The sequence below is a fragment of the Oreochromis aureus genome, linkage group 7, assembly GCF_013358895.1.
Source record: "Oreochromis aureus strain Israel breed Guangdong linkage group 7, ZZ_aureus, whole genome shotgun sequence".
Classification (NCBI taxonomy): domain Eukaryota; kingdom Metazoa; phylum Chordata; class Actinopteri; order Cichliformes; family Cichlidae; genus Oreochromis; species Oreochromis aureus.
This window is the reverse complement of record NC_052948.1, coordinates 40,426,069-40,443,245: the sequence shown is the minus strand read 5'-3', so window position 1 is coordinate 40,443,245 and position 17,177 is coordinate 40,426,069. Positions and strand designations below refer to the sequence as shown.

At 38.8% G+C, this 17,177-nt stretch overlaps 2 protein-coding genes across 2 annotated transcripts; one reads left to right on the top strand and one right to left on the bottom strand.

The window, feature by feature from the left end:
- Window positions 1–609: 609 nt before the first annotated feature.
- On the top strand, window positions 610–7,477 carry anxa3b (annexin A3b). The gene is made up of 14 exons (XM_031758777.2): window positions 610–739; window positions 1,106–1,145; window positions 1,233–1,280; window positions 1,374–1,461; window positions 2,280–2,374; window positions 2,498–2,611; window positions 3,601–3,691; window positions 3,819–3,898; window positions 4,301–4,357; window positions 4,654–4,747; window positions 5,785–5,880; window positions 5,973–6,031; window positions 6,805–6,927; window positions 7,068–7,477. Exons 2-14 carry the CDS (start codon window positions 1,134–1,136, stop codon window positions 7,125–7,127), a joined length of 1,017 nt encoding a protein of 338 aa, XP_031614637.1. The 5' UTR covers window positions 610–739; window positions 1,106–1,133; the 3' UTR covers window positions 7,128–7,477.
- Window positions 7,478–16,938, bottom strand: rcl1 (RNA terminal phosphate cyclase-like 1). Its single transcript, XM_031758776.2, has 9 exons — window positions 16,700–16,938; window positions 16,260–16,331; window positions 15,378–15,553; window positions 14,625–14,699; window positions 14,386–14,510; window positions 13,760–13,885; window positions 13,482–13,638; window positions 8,636–8,739; window positions 7,478–7,647 (listed from the first exon to the last, which is right to left on the bottom strand). The coding sequence occupies exons 1-9, from the start codon at window positions 16,827–16,829 to the stop codon at window positions 7,494–7,496; spliced, it is 1,119 nt and encodes a 372-aa protein (XP_031614636.1). The 5' UTR covers window positions 16,830–16,938; the 3' UTR covers window positions 7,478–7,493.
- Window positions 16,939–17,177: the final 239 nt, after the last annotated feature.

Below are 17,177 nucleotides of genomic sequence, written 5' to 3'. Positions count from 1 at the left end.
CGATAAGGCCAAAGCAAATATTCATCCTGTTACATTTCCTTCCTCCTTCTCTCTGACTCATGTTTTTACCCTGCCATGTACTTTAGACCTACTAAAAAGTTTGTTAGCTTGGATTCAAAAATGTAACCAAACATATTTACTCAAATGGACATTACTTTAGAAGTCGTACTTGATATTTTCTCACTATTTTAACTCTACTATCCCCCCTATTTGATCAGTTTATTTGCTTTGGGCTTAACGAGTACACAGACCTAATCAACACATACTTGTTAGAAAACGTAATGACATATATTTTAATCATACTTATGGGAAATTTATATAGATATAAAATCAAAGACAGGATTTTCATCCGTACCAACTAACTGTGATCTACATCGCATAAAGAGTATTTTCATTTTGAAGCTTGATAAATTACTGATAATAGGTGTTTAAATACACCTATTACTACTACTATCAAAGTAAAAGCTCTATGTGGCTACTAAATGGAATCCAAAATATTTCAGAAATGCAGTGAGTTCGGCTGTTGCGCAAAGAGCCTGTCATAATCTCTCTTGCTTTATTTCTATGGTAGCCTACTGGACTCTCTGCAGGAGTGAGGAGTTCATGAGAGACGTACTCTGTGATGCACGGTACGCCAGCCCACAGTGGGCGTTGCTTATCAACCCCTTTGAAAGGTGTGGCGACTTTTTACGCATTTGTGAAATTCGTTCTCAGACTTCAATCTTCTCCTTGTTTCTAGGTAAGACGAAAAAGAACACATTTTTAAAACTTTTATCAGCTTCCTGTATGTGCTGTTGTTGTTCTTTTTAAAGGAAATTTGCTCTTTAGATTTGCCTTGTCCACATTCGGATCTTACTTGTTTGCTTTTCTGTAGTTCCTTTTGCGCACATGTTCTCTCGACTTTAGTTAGTTTTGTATTATCGTACCCTGTACCCTACAGATTTATTTGTGATGCCACATCAATGCCCATAAAAGCGCTGCCCTGATTAGATGGAATGGCGATCTGCAGCTAGAACAAAATCCATTAAAGCATGAGTCAGCTCTTAAGAAGCTACATTACAACACGATTAAGGTGCTAATAGTTTATTTTCTTTCTTCTCTGCAGCGTAAAACGCCTCCCTTAAACCACCAAAATGTCTGTTTGGGTAAGTACTTCTACATAGATGTCTGTTTGTATCCGTGTAGGCTCAAAATAAGAGAAAATGAAGGTGGTCACCATCTCTGTGTTTCAGGATGACTTGGACCTGCTCTTAGACAACCCCTCTTCACTGACTGTGACAGTAAGTACAACCTGCTCTTCTTTTATAGCACGATACATGGTACAGTTTTTACCTGTGGATTAGTTTTCATTGGCATGCATCTGTGTCTATCAGTCCAGTGCAAGAGGAACTGTGAAGGACAAGACAAATTTCAACGTGGATGAAGATGTATCTGCTCTCAGGAAGGCCATGGAGGGCCTTGGTAAGCTAATGGTTTACCATCATCGATGTATTTTTGTAGATGCTCTACTATATCTGACTGATATGTAAAGCACTTCAGCAAATGTGCTAATGTGCCTTTTGATTGCAGTATAAAAAGGTAGGAAGTATAAAGCAAGGTGAACTCATTCACATATACACTCAGGTACTTTATTAATCGAAAAGAAAAGTTGCCATACATTCAAGTTCAAAATGGAGTGGATGAACTATTAGGGAAATCTTTATCTGTTATCCAGTTCAAATAGCAGCAAGAGTGTTAAGGGAGGTTTACAGGACGTTAGTGAGACCTGCTATGCTGTATGTTTTGGAGACAGAGGCACTGTCCAAAAGACAGTAGGCTGAGCTGGAAGTGTCAGAACTAAAAATGCTCAAAATTTCTTGGGAGTGACCAGGATGAACTCTCTTAAGAAAATAGAAAAGATTACAACAGATGGACAGCTCAGTTTGAGATCTTTGGAGACAAAGTTAGAGAGGCAAGGCCGAGATGGTTTGGACATGTGCAGAGGATGCTGAAGATGGAGCTCCCAGCAAGGAGGCAAAGAGGAAGGTTCATAGATGTAATGAAGGAGGACATGCAGAGAGTTGGTGTGAGAGAGGAGGATGCTAGCGACATGGTGAGACAGAAGCAGGTGATCTGCTTTGTGAGCAGCTGAAAGGAGATCCAGTTCAGTTCACCCTCACCATACAATAGGAGGTTGATAATAGACATAAAGTAAAATGACAACTTTGATGAAAGTTCTACACTTTTTTTTAAATAAACTGAAAGAATTAAAAGTTTGCTTGGTGTTGTTTTCTTCAAAGGTACAACAGAAAAGACTCTGATCGATGTGTTGACCCAAAGAAGCAATCCTCAGCGTCAGCTCATCGCCAAGGCTTATGAGAAAGCCACAGGAAGGGTATATAAATACACTTGCCTGTTTAATTTTAAAGCTTTTTCTTTCTTTGATGTTGACACAGACAAAGGCCAAAGTGAGTTTCTCATTATTGGAGCAGGACTTGATTTTTTTCCTCCCAATTAGACATTAATAGATGATCTGAAGGGTGACACTCATGGAGACTTTGAAGACCTGTTAGTAGCCTTGGTAATGCCTCCTGCTCTCTATGACTGTCATGAAGTCATCAAAGCTATGAAGGTAAGACTTTGTTAAACTAAGATAATTTGAATCATGTTTTTAAAACTATTTTCTAAAAGGTGATTTACTCAGTGATTGAAGAAATAAAAGTTACAAAAATAATTTCTAAATTTGACATGCACTATAATTCGTTCACTAAAGATTTGTCTGGATTAAGTATAATGTGAAATGTAAAGAATATTAAAGAAAGAAGATCTATTGGAGATTACAGCCCGGTTTTAATTAGTGGAGAAAAGGCTGAACAAGTGACAACTTTTAAGGGGTTCACTTTGATTGTCAGTTACAGTGGCTTCATCATGTGGAGCATGTGTGCTCACAAATTAGTCAGTGCTTTAAGAAGGCTTAGTGTCCATGGAGTGGATAAATATTGTGTTACTCTTCCATAGGGCAACTATTGAATCTAATATACGTTATGGTGTTACTGGTTTGTCAACCTTTCAGTCAAGCTCAGATCCCAAATTCAACATTTGATTTAAAGGGCTGATAACTGGGATGCTCTCTTCATCTTCCCCCTGAAGATATTTGAAGAGTCGGTGTAAAACACGGTCTGAAAATTAAGGAAAAAATTACATCCTTTATAATGAGGATGAATAGATGCCCTCAGGAACAAGGTTCAGGGTACCAATCTGTAAGTTTAAAAGGTTTAAATTTTCTCTAGTGCCATTATCAGTCAAATTATTGTTTGGTAATAGGTGAAGTTGTAAATAAGTGTTTGGTGCTTGTGTGTGTGTGTGTGTGTGTTATCTTACATGATATGTTCCACTGGCTTGTCCAAGGAAATTTCTTCTAAGTAGACAATAAACCCTAATCTAATCTAATTTTGCTATACTTATGGTTTGGACTTTAACAGTTCAATATATTTTTTTTATTTATATAGCACATGTCAACATCGGGTTGATAAGAGCTTGATCTTCAGTGTTACATGTATTAAACTGTATTGTTGTGACATTATCATTTATTTATTCATTTGTATATCCTTGTGCATACAGGGTGCGGGGACCACAGAAAGTACTCTGACAGAAATATTTGCTTCGAGATCCAACAAGCAGATCCGAGAACTGTCTGAAGCATACCTAGCAAGTAGGACATTTTAACACACAGTATTTCAAATATATCTGATGAAACTGAAATCATAAATGAGGTGGCAGCTGTTTGTGATGTACTGCGGTATTGTGAAATTTTCATGTATTGCGCCGTCTCATTGGAGAAACGGGAAGATCGATGATTCAAGACCTGCAGTCGGAGGTATCTGGAGATTATGGAAAAGCACTGCTGATCTTGGCCGAGGTATAGCACATGAAATTACAGCAGATGACATAACATTCCCAACAATAAGAACCACACCCACATTGAAATTCGCTGCAGTCAGCAGGTGTGCAGTCAGCGTTTATGTTTTAGAAATGTACTTTTAAAGCACCTTGATTCCTTCATATCCAAATACTGATTGTAGGAAAAAATGCAGCAAATAAAAATAATGTCCTGTGTGAGCTAAATGAATTGCTCCATTGTAAATAATTTCAAGAGCTAAATTGTTGAGAAAAGCAGAAGACGACTTGTAGCTCTTTGGTGAGGTCTCGATTATTAAGTTACAGTGTTTATTTAGAATATTGAATTGTGAGGATATCATTATAGCCTATTTCAAAGTTTCATTTTTTTTTCTTCGACTCACAAACCCGTCCTCCCTCACAGGGGAAGAGAGATGAGACCACCAACGTCGATGCTGCCAAAGCAAAAGCTGACGCTAAGGTATGCTTTTTCACGTTTGGTTCATTTGTGTATGAACCCTTGCTTTTCAAACTGAGGTAACTTTTTTTAGGTTAATTCATTCAGAGTTTGGTGGCATCACTCATCTCAGCTAACGCACCTCGCTGGGTGATGCAAGTCTCAACCTGCACCTATGTTGAAAGCATGTTGAAATTCTCTCATGTTGGATTCAGTTGATCTAGTATGCTTGCGTTGAACTTTAACTCTGTGTGTTTGTGTCTTTCTTTTTTAGTTTAGTCCAACAATATTGTACTCATACTTCTTCTGAATCCATGCAGGCCTTGTATGAAGCAGGAGAGAAGAAGTGGGGAACCGATGAGGGGAAGTTTATTGACATCCTGTGCCACAGAAGTGTTCCCCAGCTCCGGCAAAGTGGGTAGATCTCCGACCTATCATTCATCCTGTGGATAAATAGCATCTTAGAAATAGTACTGAGAGTTTGCAACTCTGAGGCTGTTTAGGAAGAGCAACATGCTAATATGATCACCATGACAGTGCAAGTATGCTATTTATAACTAAGAAAGCTACGGCTGATGGAAGCGTATTTGATTAGTAGGTTTTTAGTCAAATGCCATGGTGACACTAAAAGGCATTTTATCAGGATTTATTCCCACTGACACCTGATCAAAAACATAGATAGACTCCAATAGTTCAGACAGTATCTATCGATAGAGTTCAAGACACAAAAACCCAAAGACGCAATCTCATGATGGTGCAATAAGCAAAGTCATTATTCTTCTGTGGGCTGTTGAAGTGAACTTATTATGCTTTTTAAAATTTTCTGCTATTGGTCGCTCTAAATTGTTTGTTTCAGACACTTTTTTCTAACTCTTGGCTTTGTATTATGCCAGTGAGAGGGGATATTCTTATCCATTCAGGGCAATCTAAGGCAGCGGTCCCCAATCCCTGGGACTCGGACCGGTACCGGGCCGCGAGAGTTGAGCCTCGGGTGTGAAATTTATGGTTTTCAGGGTTTTTATCGGTTTTCATCATTATTTTTTTTTAATAATCATTAACTCAGTTTCCCTGGGTCTTTTCCCGTGTGTTATGTGTCCGTAAAAATATTGTCGGACATAAACCGGTCCGTGGCGCAAAAAAGGTTGGGGGGCCGCTGATCTAAGGTACACACCTCTTGCTGTCACCATAGCAGATCCAGCCAGTTTAAACCTTCTTTTAAAATGGCACTGTTGCTCAGAAGAAAGCTGGCTTAAAGAAATTGCTTATTATGACAGGCAATGAACCGAGGAGCTCCACCAAAGCTCGTTTTAAACTGAATCATGAAAATGGGCTATGATGGACCTACCAGCAGATACACATCCCACTGAGAACCGCTGCCAAATTGGCAAAAATAAAAGTGTATTACAAGTTCAATATGAGAAAACTAATCTCAGCTCAATGTATTTTGGCAGCTCTGATTGAGTACAAGAATATTAGCAAGAAGACTCTGCAGGAGAGCATTAAGAGCGAGATGTCTGGAAACCTGGAGAAACTACTTGTGGCTGTCGGTGAGCAAAATGTTACATCACTGGCTCGTTTTTATCGCCATGTCTTCCTCATCTGAGCACTTCAAATTAATATATTAACTCATTTCTTTTAGTTAAGTGTGTGCAGAACGTCCCAGCATACCTCGCTGAGAGGCTTTTCAAGAGCATGAAGGTGAGTTGTGCAACTGGTCAGTTTGTCCATCTGTGTCATAAGGGCCTTTCTAAACCTCTATGCACACCAGAAATGTCTGCCCAGCAAAATTCACATTCTGTATGGTTGCAACATACTCTTTCAGTCACAGCAGACTGTATTGGTCACCAGTGATGTGGAAAGGAATGCTGACCACATTTTATTGTTAGTGACTTGACCAGCACAGCCAACACTGGCTGAAATGTGTCAACAGTCTGAATAAGAAAGCATAGGCTAACTATTGACAGTAGTATTGCAAAATAAATAACAAACAACCCCCCGCATCTTCACATGTGTAAAAGGCCTGCAAGCCAAATGTGGCTCTTTGCAGATTTGAATCTGGCCTGCATATAAATGTTTATAAATTATGGGAAATCTGGTCATAACTATCTGCGTAGCATGTCTGTCTGTGCACACCGAACGCACTAGTGCAGCATAACTGCATACGCAACATAATACCAGAAGTCTGCATAGTAACAAACTACATCTTTGAGTCCATGCCCATGTCAGACTAAAATAAGAACAAATTTTAACCTTCATTTTTATTAGAATTTATTTTAATTAAATATGCCATTCTGTCAGAAGTTGTAAAACAGGTTCTTACCTGTAAGGTAGCCTGCATTGTATCTTGTTGAGACCATTTTTCTATGTGAAACAATATGAAATTAACGCATGCCATACCATGTCTAGCCAGAGTTTGAAGCCCTTGGCTTAAAGGACAAATGCCTTTGTTTTCCAAATTATACTTTGTCCAGGGTGCAGGGACCACCGAGTCCACTCTGACCAGGATATTCGTCAGTCGCTCAGAGATCGATTTGATAGACATCAAAGTAGAGTACAAAAAGCTGTTTGGATGTTCCCTCTACAGTCAGCTAGAGGTCAGTATAAACAGGAGTTATGTTATGAATTTATAACATTAGACTCAACATAAACATGTTTAAATGTTAACTATTGTTTATTGTGGTGTGCGTCACAAACAACCAATTAATTTATTTTCTCTCTCCCCATCCTTGTGTAGTCTGAAGTGTCCGGTGATTATGGAAAAACACTGAAGTGTCTGTGTGGCCAAGAAGAATAACTCCTCCCAGCTCCGTTGTTGGGTCGTTCAGCTTTACATCACAGCAGATGTGATGACCTGTACCTGACAGCGCGACCAGCTACTTATCTAAAGAATAACTTCATACTGATATAATTGAACTAGTTAGGAAATGTAACTAATTCTCATGAATTTTTTAAAGGTTAGGGTGAGAATGTTTGTTTTTTTTGAGACTGGATGATTTACATTTAAAAAAAAAAAAGAAGCTGTTATTAATGGATCAATAATAGCACTTAAATGTCTGACTGATATCTGTTAACTTCACTTTTCTTTTATACACACAAATAACTAATGTCATAACTTTAACATTTAATAAAAACAAAATGAGAACATTTATGAAAAAATAATTTATTTCAAGGTTTTGCTAATGTTGCTGTATCCAACACCTACACAGGTCATCAGGACCTTATCGCCCCCTTTCCGTTCGTCTTCTAAAGGCTTCTGGACCTCAATCTTGAACATAATCTGGAAGAAATCTCTGATGTGTCGGAGGAATTCAATCCTGTATAGACAGAGAAAGGAGAGAGTTTCATGTTAATAAAGACCATTAGCCCTCGATTTTCTCATACAAAGTTTTTTAAAGCTAAAAACTTAACAGGTGCATGTTTTTGTTTTTAAAACTGTAAACCTTGACAGGAATTATCCAAAACTGATGTAGTGTTACCTGAATAACAGGAAGAGTGTATTGTGATGGCACTGCCAATCTTCAGTTATCATAGTACTGTACTTGAGAGGGACACAGCACCGGTACCATGATAACTGAAAATGGACAGTTCATAGTTCGCTCCTCATTCAAGAAGACGGACATCTGGAACAAGGTTAGTGCTCAGCTATTTTTATACTGCTGTACTTTTATTTATTTTATTTGGGTTGTTTGCAAGTAATCAAACACACACAAATCATGCATTTAAAATGCAGCACACCCAAAGAGGTTAGAAGTAGAAGCAGGGTAACAAAAACAAGACTTATTAGACTTTATCAAATATTTCACAGTATTTATTAAATTATTATAAACTACAAAAATGTAGTTTAGCAAAAGTTTACATTATCTTAAGTGCCACCCATTATGAGCCTATTAAAAAAAATCCCTGCAAAGCCATGTGAATCTGAACAGTTTGATCTGATCGCACATGTTACTCAAAGTAATCAAATTAAAATTGGACACTGAGTAAACAAACCCTTGTGGTTGCATGCCACCATCAGAGTGCTCTTACCAGAAACCCTGAATCTTTAGTGGAGTGGGTTAAATTTCAGTGGAAATGGATTCATTTTGTGCTCATTTAAGAAATGCAGACTTTTTTCCCCTCCTCTCTGACGATCCAGCTGTACAGAGTATTATTCAGCTTCTTATTTTGGCATTTGATGCACTTGATGTGAACTTTGGGATATTGTCATCTGCCAAAAGAGGACTAGTAGAAGAATAACTAAACGTGGGATTGAGCGGGTTCCTCATTTGCCATCTGTACATTTAATTTTTGAATGGGTCTTACGTGTATGGGGAGAGGGGTCCCAGGAGAACCTTCGACACGTCCTGTTGGCCAAGGGTCATCAAGAGCAGCGCCAAGCTCTGATTGGATGAATCCACGCAGCCACCCTAAAACAGAGGGAGACAGGAGGGCGGGGGTCGTGTGTCAGCAACCAAAAACAACACTGAAATGCGTCAGGGAGGTGGAAACGTTCAGAGAAATCAACTTCTTGACAGTGGGATTGTAGAGTGAAAGCTGTGTAGATTTGTTTGACTAACTTTTCATTAAAAAAAAAAAACAACTTTTTTCCAATTAAATATAATTAAAATCTTGAAACTGTTTGGCAAGTTGTCACTAACGTGTTTTTTTCTTCTTTCTTGCACACATAAATGTATTATAGTCGACTTTCCAGTCATCTTCCTACCATTTTCTCAAATGACACTAACACTCCCAATTCCATCTACATGTTAAATATTTAGACAGATGATCCACTCAATATCCAAGAGAGCACATGCTATTGCTCTAAAAAAGCTCAGTGTGTGATTTCCCACTGTGTGCAGTGCACAACTGGACACACCCAAGAACATTTTATAGTCTGACCTTTAAAATGGTTGTCCACTGGTAGTTTTACTCATTTCTTGACATGCGATATGCAGCATTAACCTGATCCGTTCTAACAACGTACTTGTGTAGCTCAGTCATGCCCAATTATGGCATCAAGACAGCTCGTCAGCAGAATTTTGATTCAATTACGTAATCACATCATGGAAACCATGGTGACGTTTTCATCATTTATTAGGTGAAACACATTACAACAATGACTTGTTGTTAGAGGTTTACCGTTGTTAGTCTATGTAACATTTAACCCTGTCCTGTCCGCTCTGCTACTGCATCTCATCTTATCCCCTCTGAAAAGCTATTTTACACTTTACTCTTCTCAGAGCTGCTCTGGACCAAACAGGAAAAGAAACCTAAAACGGTTTCTGAACAAACTAAGAAACATGACACAACAGCACCATTTCTAACCACCAGTTTCAGGCCCTGCCTTCCAGAGACCGTCTCCAGAGGCCATCAGCCAACCACAAGGCCTAATGGAAAAGTCCCTTAATTCCTTTGAATGAAAGTTAATCCCTTTCCCAGCCGCCCAAAAACAGACAGTAAAGCAAATAATTGAGGGTTAACTTCTAAGCATCCACAGATATATTTGACCTGAACCTGTAGGTCTATATAACACATATTAATTTAAATTCATTAGAAATGATAGATTAGGTAATATAGATATATTTTTTTTTTTTTTCACAAGTTGCCCAACAGGTGAGGAACATAGTGTTTCCTAAGCAAGCTTATGAATTCATTAGCATTAAATGAAAAATAATGGACACTTTCTCCACAAACCTGTTCCATGATCACCAATACAGTTAATCTCTTTTTGTAACTCCTTTTTGGAAAACAATGCAAATAGCAAACACAAGTGTGGTGCGTTCTGCAAAGTATTATGCAAAAATTTATTCCATGATGAAAAAAAAAAAAAAGAGTAAAAATTGAAAGAGTGCACCACTTACGTCAGCTCCTGTGTAGATGCTGCTTCCAAAAACAAAATGTCCATGGAGTAACTGGTTTACAACTAGAAGACTGTACTGATTAACCATAAAACAAACAGAGCCAAACATACAGGGCACCTGCGCCCTTTGATTTTCCTCAGATTTCAAAAACAAAGTTTTCCAGCCCCCCAAAATAAAATTAAATCCTTTTAACTCCAGAGTTTTCTTTTTGCTTCTCAGCTCTAGCAATCACTCTGTCCTCCTGCTACAGTTCGGTATAACACATAGCAGTTATTCAAATGATCTACCCGTTCTTCCAGCAGCAGTTAAAGCTTTTAAAAAGCCAAGCAACTTAAAGCAGAAGGCCCCTGTTAACCCACCACCCTCCAAGGAAGCTAATGAGAGATATTAGCTCTGCACTCTGTTGCCTGGAATTAAGAAGATGTAGCCAACAATATTCCCCTTTCAGAGATAATCAGCACTACCCTGATCAGCTAACTTGACTCACATGGCTCCTATGAGAGAGGCCAGAGAGGCAGAACCATGTGGAGGCAAGCATGATTCACAGACTCCCATTGTACGTATTCTGGTGAAATGGCTTTTTCCCTCTGTGTGGCTATGCGACGTGACGGTTTACACACAGCAAACCTTTCAACACACACAGAGATAACTAAATGAATAAAAGTCTCACTTTTTGGATTTCTGTGGTCACAACCATCAGGAATTTCTAATCGATTAAATCTGTTTGAACACAGCCTATTCAGCTGACACGTTACCCAATCGGCTCGCGTATTCGAAGAATTAAACAATTTATGAGCGCAAATCCTGTCATTGGACATGAGCTGTAAGGTTGAAAGAAACTGGGGCAATATGTAAATGTACAATTATAAACAGTACAATCACAATCCTGATCCATATTATGAAATATTATTTGTAAACACTGCTACTACTACGGAAGCTTCGCATATTAAACGTTTTGGGCTGATACCTTCCCCAAAGAATCTGCCTCTCTTCCCAGGAAAGTTTTCGCTTGTTTGTCAAATGTGTGACCCACTGCACTCTGAAACCACAAATATTTATATACTCCGTTGTAATAATGGCTTATTGGACCCCATACTGCACCATTTTTTTTCTTGTTAATACATTTTAAAATTGAAGGAATGACTGATTATACTACATTACATTACACTTTTTACATATTGAGGGAGGTAATTACTTGATATTAAGGCAGAACCCTTTGAGGCTACTGTAGATCTGAATGTACAAACTTAATTTTGCCATTTTCTTGGTCTTCAGTCTAGTTTAACTTAAAAATCTAATTTGATTTCATTTCAGATGTCTCTCAAATGTTTTTCCTCAGTTGACACAGGCCGACTGCTCCTCCACAAAAAAATAAAAATGAAGGCTTTCATGATTACTTTTTTTTTTTTTTTTTTTTTTTAAACATAATGTCCTAATTAAAAGTAGAAAATGCAATCAAGTGCTCTAAAATCTACCTAAACAAAAGCTGCTCTCCACATTGCAAGTCTGTCCACAAACAAGTTTCTTTCAGTTGAAATGCAGGCGAGGTTTATTACCAGGGAATGCAGGAAAACAAGTGCAATCTCATTGTTGCCTAATGTGTGCTGACAGTGTATCTCAGGTATTCCCCAAGAATTCAGGAGTTTTATTTAAGCAGCAGCAGCTTTTCCAACATTGTTTCAAGCCCATATTTACTTTAAGTGATAAGAGAGTTCCCAGCACAGTAAAAAAACTAACAAAAAGTGGAATCATGAATGAGTTCAACTTTGTAACTATAATGCTGTATTCTTTGCAATAGAAAATCTATATCAATAAACTCAGTGACACGTGCTCTGGCTTATATCTAAAAAGAATGGTGTTGGTTTTACAACTGCAATAAATATATCAATATTCTACAACATTCACTATTCATGATTTCAAGCTTTATTGTGTGTACACAAAGACAAAATAGGATGGGGCTATATGCACAAGAACAACAATGCATTCCAGCTAAGGGCAATTTCTAGGAACAGCTGTGCTCACAAGTGTACACACACACACTGTGCGCATGTATGCTGCAACTTTCCTTCTGAGAGGAGTTTTTACAGACTTCACACTGCCTGGTGTGGGCTGTTTGATGCAAAAATTTGCAAATCCAAATCACTCACGCCCTTTCTTCCATTTCATGTTGTCAACATCTGATGTTTCACTGTTAAAGCTCACATATGAGTGTCTCATAAAACTGTGACAGCTCACCATAAACGATGTTAAGAGTTGCTTGTGATGGAGCAAATGGAAGCACATATATACAGCAGAGTCCTTATGGTAATGTTTTCAGTCAACTACTAGCAGACTTGATGAAGACGGACAGAAATCAGCTTTGCCTGCTTGTGATATGCAAATAAAACAGGATAGGCTTGTTATTTTGAATGGCAGTTCCCTTTAGATCAGCTAGTTGATTAAAGCGCTTTCAGTTACCTGCATTATTCAGACATTGCCAGATTTAACAGTCTGTTATGCTGACAGTATTCTGTCATTAGGAGAAGTCATGTCTATGTGTATTTTGCTTTGGCTTCCTGCAAACATGTCCATGTAACACATGTCGTAACAGTATTATTTGTGCAATATTCTGAATTGTGTGCGAGTTCCCTACCTTCACACAGGTCCCGAAGTCAGAGAAGACTTGACATGACAGCTTAAGAAGCTTTAGTTAACCAAAGTATTCAACTGTGCCGTATAACTGTGGAAGCTTTAAAGTCTGAGCTGAAGTTCACAATTTAATCTGCTGTGACATCCTGATACATATTTCACAATCATCTATACGATTGTGAAATATTTAACATCAGTGAGCAGTAAACTAGCAGCTGTTTTTTCAAGCACTTAAATGTGCATATCTCTCACTTTGGAAATGTGCAAGAAATAAATTGTTGTCTAATGCTGCAGGTAATACATCTAGAAATACCTGAAAGCAGCAAACGTCAGCTCCCCTCCAAGTCAAAAACTGAAATATTTACTTAAATGCAGTAAATATTTGTATTTGTTAAATGCTCAAAGAAAGATGTTTTTTTTATACTTGCATGCACCCCCAGGATTGAAGCAGTGATGTTCAAGCTCTGTCCTGTTTGCACAAAGAAATCCTGTTGGCATATCTAACCATTTTTTCAGTCGCAGTTCGGATCCGTCCTTGTTTAATAATATCATTATTTTTATTCACAGGCTTACTTTACACACACGCACACGCACACACACACACACGCCTGTTATACCTTTATATACAGCCAGGCATCAAGAGCCTTTACACAGTAATAAATGTGCATGTGTGCATTTACCCGATATATCTCCTCCAAAAGCAGTTTTGCGCAATTTCTGCCAAGGTCTTCTGGCAGTATGGGGTCTCCCTGCCCCTGTGGCGTGGATGACATCTCTGCACTGAGGAAACAGCCATTGAGCGTCTCTGCTACCAGTGTCAGACCAAACCCTGGAGACCTGGGGGGTTGACCAAGTACAATGATTTAGTCTGTTTCCACAAATAAGGGTTGAGAGTTAAAAACACATAGAAAACCCCTGTAAAGCTTAGCAGCTTATAAATGTAAGCAAAGATACCCACTTTCCAGAGTTGGCTCCTTTCATGTGGTCAGTATAGATATAGATATCTGGAAGAAACTGGTTGAGGATGCCTCTGGCTGACTCCACAATCCTGTTGCCCATCTGAGGAGAAACTCGCACTGAATATCTGTGTTTGAAATGTCAAGGACACGCCATTCAAAAGTGTGTGTTTGTGTTCCCACTTTGTGATGTAGAAATTACACCAAAATCAAGCTAGTAGCTAGTATATTGTAACAAGTGTAAAATCATGATGGCTTCCTACAACTCATATTACCAGTAATGTGTAAACTTCACTTCATCAGCAACATTGTGCTCATTTATAACTAGATACTGAGCTAAAGTTTAAACAAATGATTCGTGAATTGATTCAACATAAGCTACTCTGGCCTTTTGGGTTTTTTTTTTAAATACTAATAACACATCAGTTGTGTCATGTTGATGTAATTGTAACTAGGCCGGACTTATAATTGTGCAGAACTGATCTCTTTATTATTACAAAAAAATGACTCATCAAACTAAAATGAGCACATAAAAGCTACCAGGGCTAAAATGTAAAGAGGCGTTTCTGTATTTCTATCACTTTCATTTTGCTTAAGGTGAAATAAAATGCAAGTCTAAAAAGGATACGCCACTCCCCTGATCCTCTTGATCTTGCCAGGGTCAGTCAGTTGGACGGGCCTGACGGTTTTGCGGACAGGACATGTAAACACTACTTCTCCACCCCCACCAGGTGCCATTCCTCTCTTCGCCACCTGAGGGGGTAACACAAGAGACAGATTAAGATATAAGATGACATGCATGGTTTCCTTATCTATCCCTGGGTTTGAATGCATCTCTACAAAAACAGAATACCATGAGGTCCTCACCTTGATGTCAAAGCCTTCTCCATCGATCCCAAACTTCTTCATCACTGGGAGGGCTGTGGACTTCAGCAGATCGACCTGGCAAGGAACAGTGAGATTGAATCCTGACGCACACTCTTGTGCAGAGAGTTGAAAACTACCTTCCAGAACCCTAGAATAAACCCAGTCTCATCACAACAACAGACAGACGCTGTTCAGTTTCCATGACAACACCTCTCTCCAATGTCCTCAATTCATACTTCGCAAGGCTTCCTTTTTTGTATGATATGTTGACAATATCTAATTTGAAACAATGCACCTTAAAGAAAAGGGTTGAAGAGAACGATACAGAGACTGGCTTCTGTGCAAAGGATGTGGCAAAAAAGGGTGTTACAAGAGGGAAACCAGAGAGCAGTTGCATGTTACACAACTGCCTCAAGTCAACACATGAGTGTCTAAATTATCACAAAAACATGAACCCCAGTGACATCAACTTCTGAAAATATGTGTACACAAACTGTGCGCACACCAATTCTTATGTGAAACACTGTTGATCCTAACTGACGTATAACGTGCTCATCATCAAGTGTGCACTAGAGGGCAGTGTCCATATGGAAATGGGAGGTGTGTACTCCACCACAAAACACGCAGTTCATTTCTTTGCAGATGCACGGCTCAGCTCCACCCAGTGCGATCATGAGGTGGATGAGTTGCAACTAAATCAGGAGAGAAAAATGCAGAACAAAAGTTGGAAGGTGAACATATTTATGAGCTTACCGTTGGGTCAGTGAGGTCATTGGTAACTCCCCTCAGAGTGGCCTTCAGAGGGGACTTCATGAAAGGACCCAGCATGAGGAGGGCCTCCAGATAGTACCCAACTGAGCGTTGCGGGTTACAGTCATGTTCCACAGTGCCTCCATACAACAACCCAGGCTGGTAAACTAAAACGGTACCTAAGAAAGACAGTGAATGGCAATATTTGCTAAGGTACAAATTTATACAGCACATTTCATTACACATAAAGCTAATATACCTAACATACAAAACTCCAGGTTTAAGTCTACAAAGCCTTAAGGCAACAAAAGTAACAAAGAAATAAAATACAGCTTAACCTACACAGTCAAGAACACACAAATTATTAAGTGTAATCCACTTTACATCCACATATATGCTGTATTAAAATCACATAAAACATACTGTAGATATAAAACAAAAGCAATAAATGCTTTATTTGGAAAAATACAGAACTGCAACGAAATACGCATAAGATTTCCAATGAAGACATTTTATTCGTTAAAAATCAATAATAATTATGTGTCAATTTAAGACATTATTTAAACCTTGCTACAGGCCCACAATTTCACTATTTGAGCATCCTTACAGTTTAAAGCTTTAAATAATTTCTACCTTTGGATTGCGAGCTTAAAGAGAGGCATAATTGACAAATATTATGGGAGAAGATGTATATTAAATGCAAAAGTTAATCATGGAGTAAAACATAATAAAAAAAATCTTAATTTTAATCATGCGTCAAAGTTGTCGATGAGTTGGTGAAATCTCCCCTCCGTTGCACCTTAACAGTAAACAGTCATTACTGTGCATAAAATACAGTCTGTGACAAAGGCAACACCGAAATCACACCCTCGCTGTAACACTCACCTGTTTGGTTAATCTCTATCGTGGAGCCATTGGTCACCTTGTCCAGCAGTCTGATAAAACTGGCCTCAAAATCTGGAGAAGACAGAATTTATATGTAGAGATTGAAAAAAACGTCAACTGGTAATTTATTTTTTAATTTGTCTGGCACTCAAAAACAATCCACCCACAGTGTGAACTTTATTCTGACACACCAAGACGCCTCAAACAACTAACAAAACTGCCAAATCACTGCTTCGACGCCCCTTGACACGCTTATCGAAGACACAACTTCATAAGGCAAATGTACGACCACACTCGTGTCACTATCAAACTACTGTCCCATCATTTTCCCTCCTCTGACGCCCAGCGACTGAACACACTCCCAACTGCGTAACAGCTAGCCAGTTAGCCACGGAGCTAACTGCGACGCCACATGCGGAGCGAATCTGTAAAAAACTCACCCCTGAGTCCCGGCTCGTCATCTTTAGACCTGATGTTTTTTATCTTAACGCGCTTCCCACTGAGCGTGGACAAAACCAGACGCTGTCTGAGGAAATTGCAGCCTTCGTAGGTGAGCCCGTGGCTTGCCATGTTATTGTTGTTTGTGCTTGGCGTCAGTAAAATCCACGTGTGTTTGTCCAGGAAGACGTTAGTGGGAGGGGGAGATTACGGCAAGGCAGTAGGGTCAAAATAATGGTTTCTACGGCTGCGTTGCCACACTACTGTTACTAGATGGCACACTGTAACCATTCACGAACGCTACGTGGGCGTGGCTAAATGACGCACAAATTAAAGGCACAAATCTCATAAAAAATGTAAACAAACAGCAAAAATACGAATTTCTGGTTTGGCCTACAGTCTTTCTTTAATAAACAGAAATAAAAAAAATTAAATTAAATTAAAATAGCATTTTCGAAATTATTTGTCGTTAATAGACAA

Bases quoted from the DNA above. Each gene is read 5' to 3' on its own strand.
- anxa3b (XM_031758777.2), top strand. The intron at 3,692-3,818 runs GTAGGACATTTT...GTCTCATTGGAG, and splicing joins GTCTGAAGCATACCTAGCAA to AAACGGGAAGATCGATGATT. The intron at 6,928-7,067 runs GTCAGTATAAAC...ATCCTTGTGTAG, and splicing joins CCCTCTACAGTCAGCTAGAG to TCTGAAGTGTCCGGTGATTA.
- rcl1 (XM_031758776.2), bottom strand. From the start codon at position 16,829: ATGGCAAGCCACGGGCTCACCTACGAAGGCTGCAATTTCCTCAGACAG. The intron at 14,700-15,377 runs GTAAGCTCATAA...GTTCCTTGCCAG, and splicing joins ATGACCTCACTGACCCAACG to GTCGATCTGCTGAAGTCCAC. The intron at 13,639-13,759 runs GTGGGTATCTTT...TCAACCCCCCAG, and splicing joins AAAGGAGCCAACTCTGGAAA to GTCTCCAGGGTTTGGTCTGA.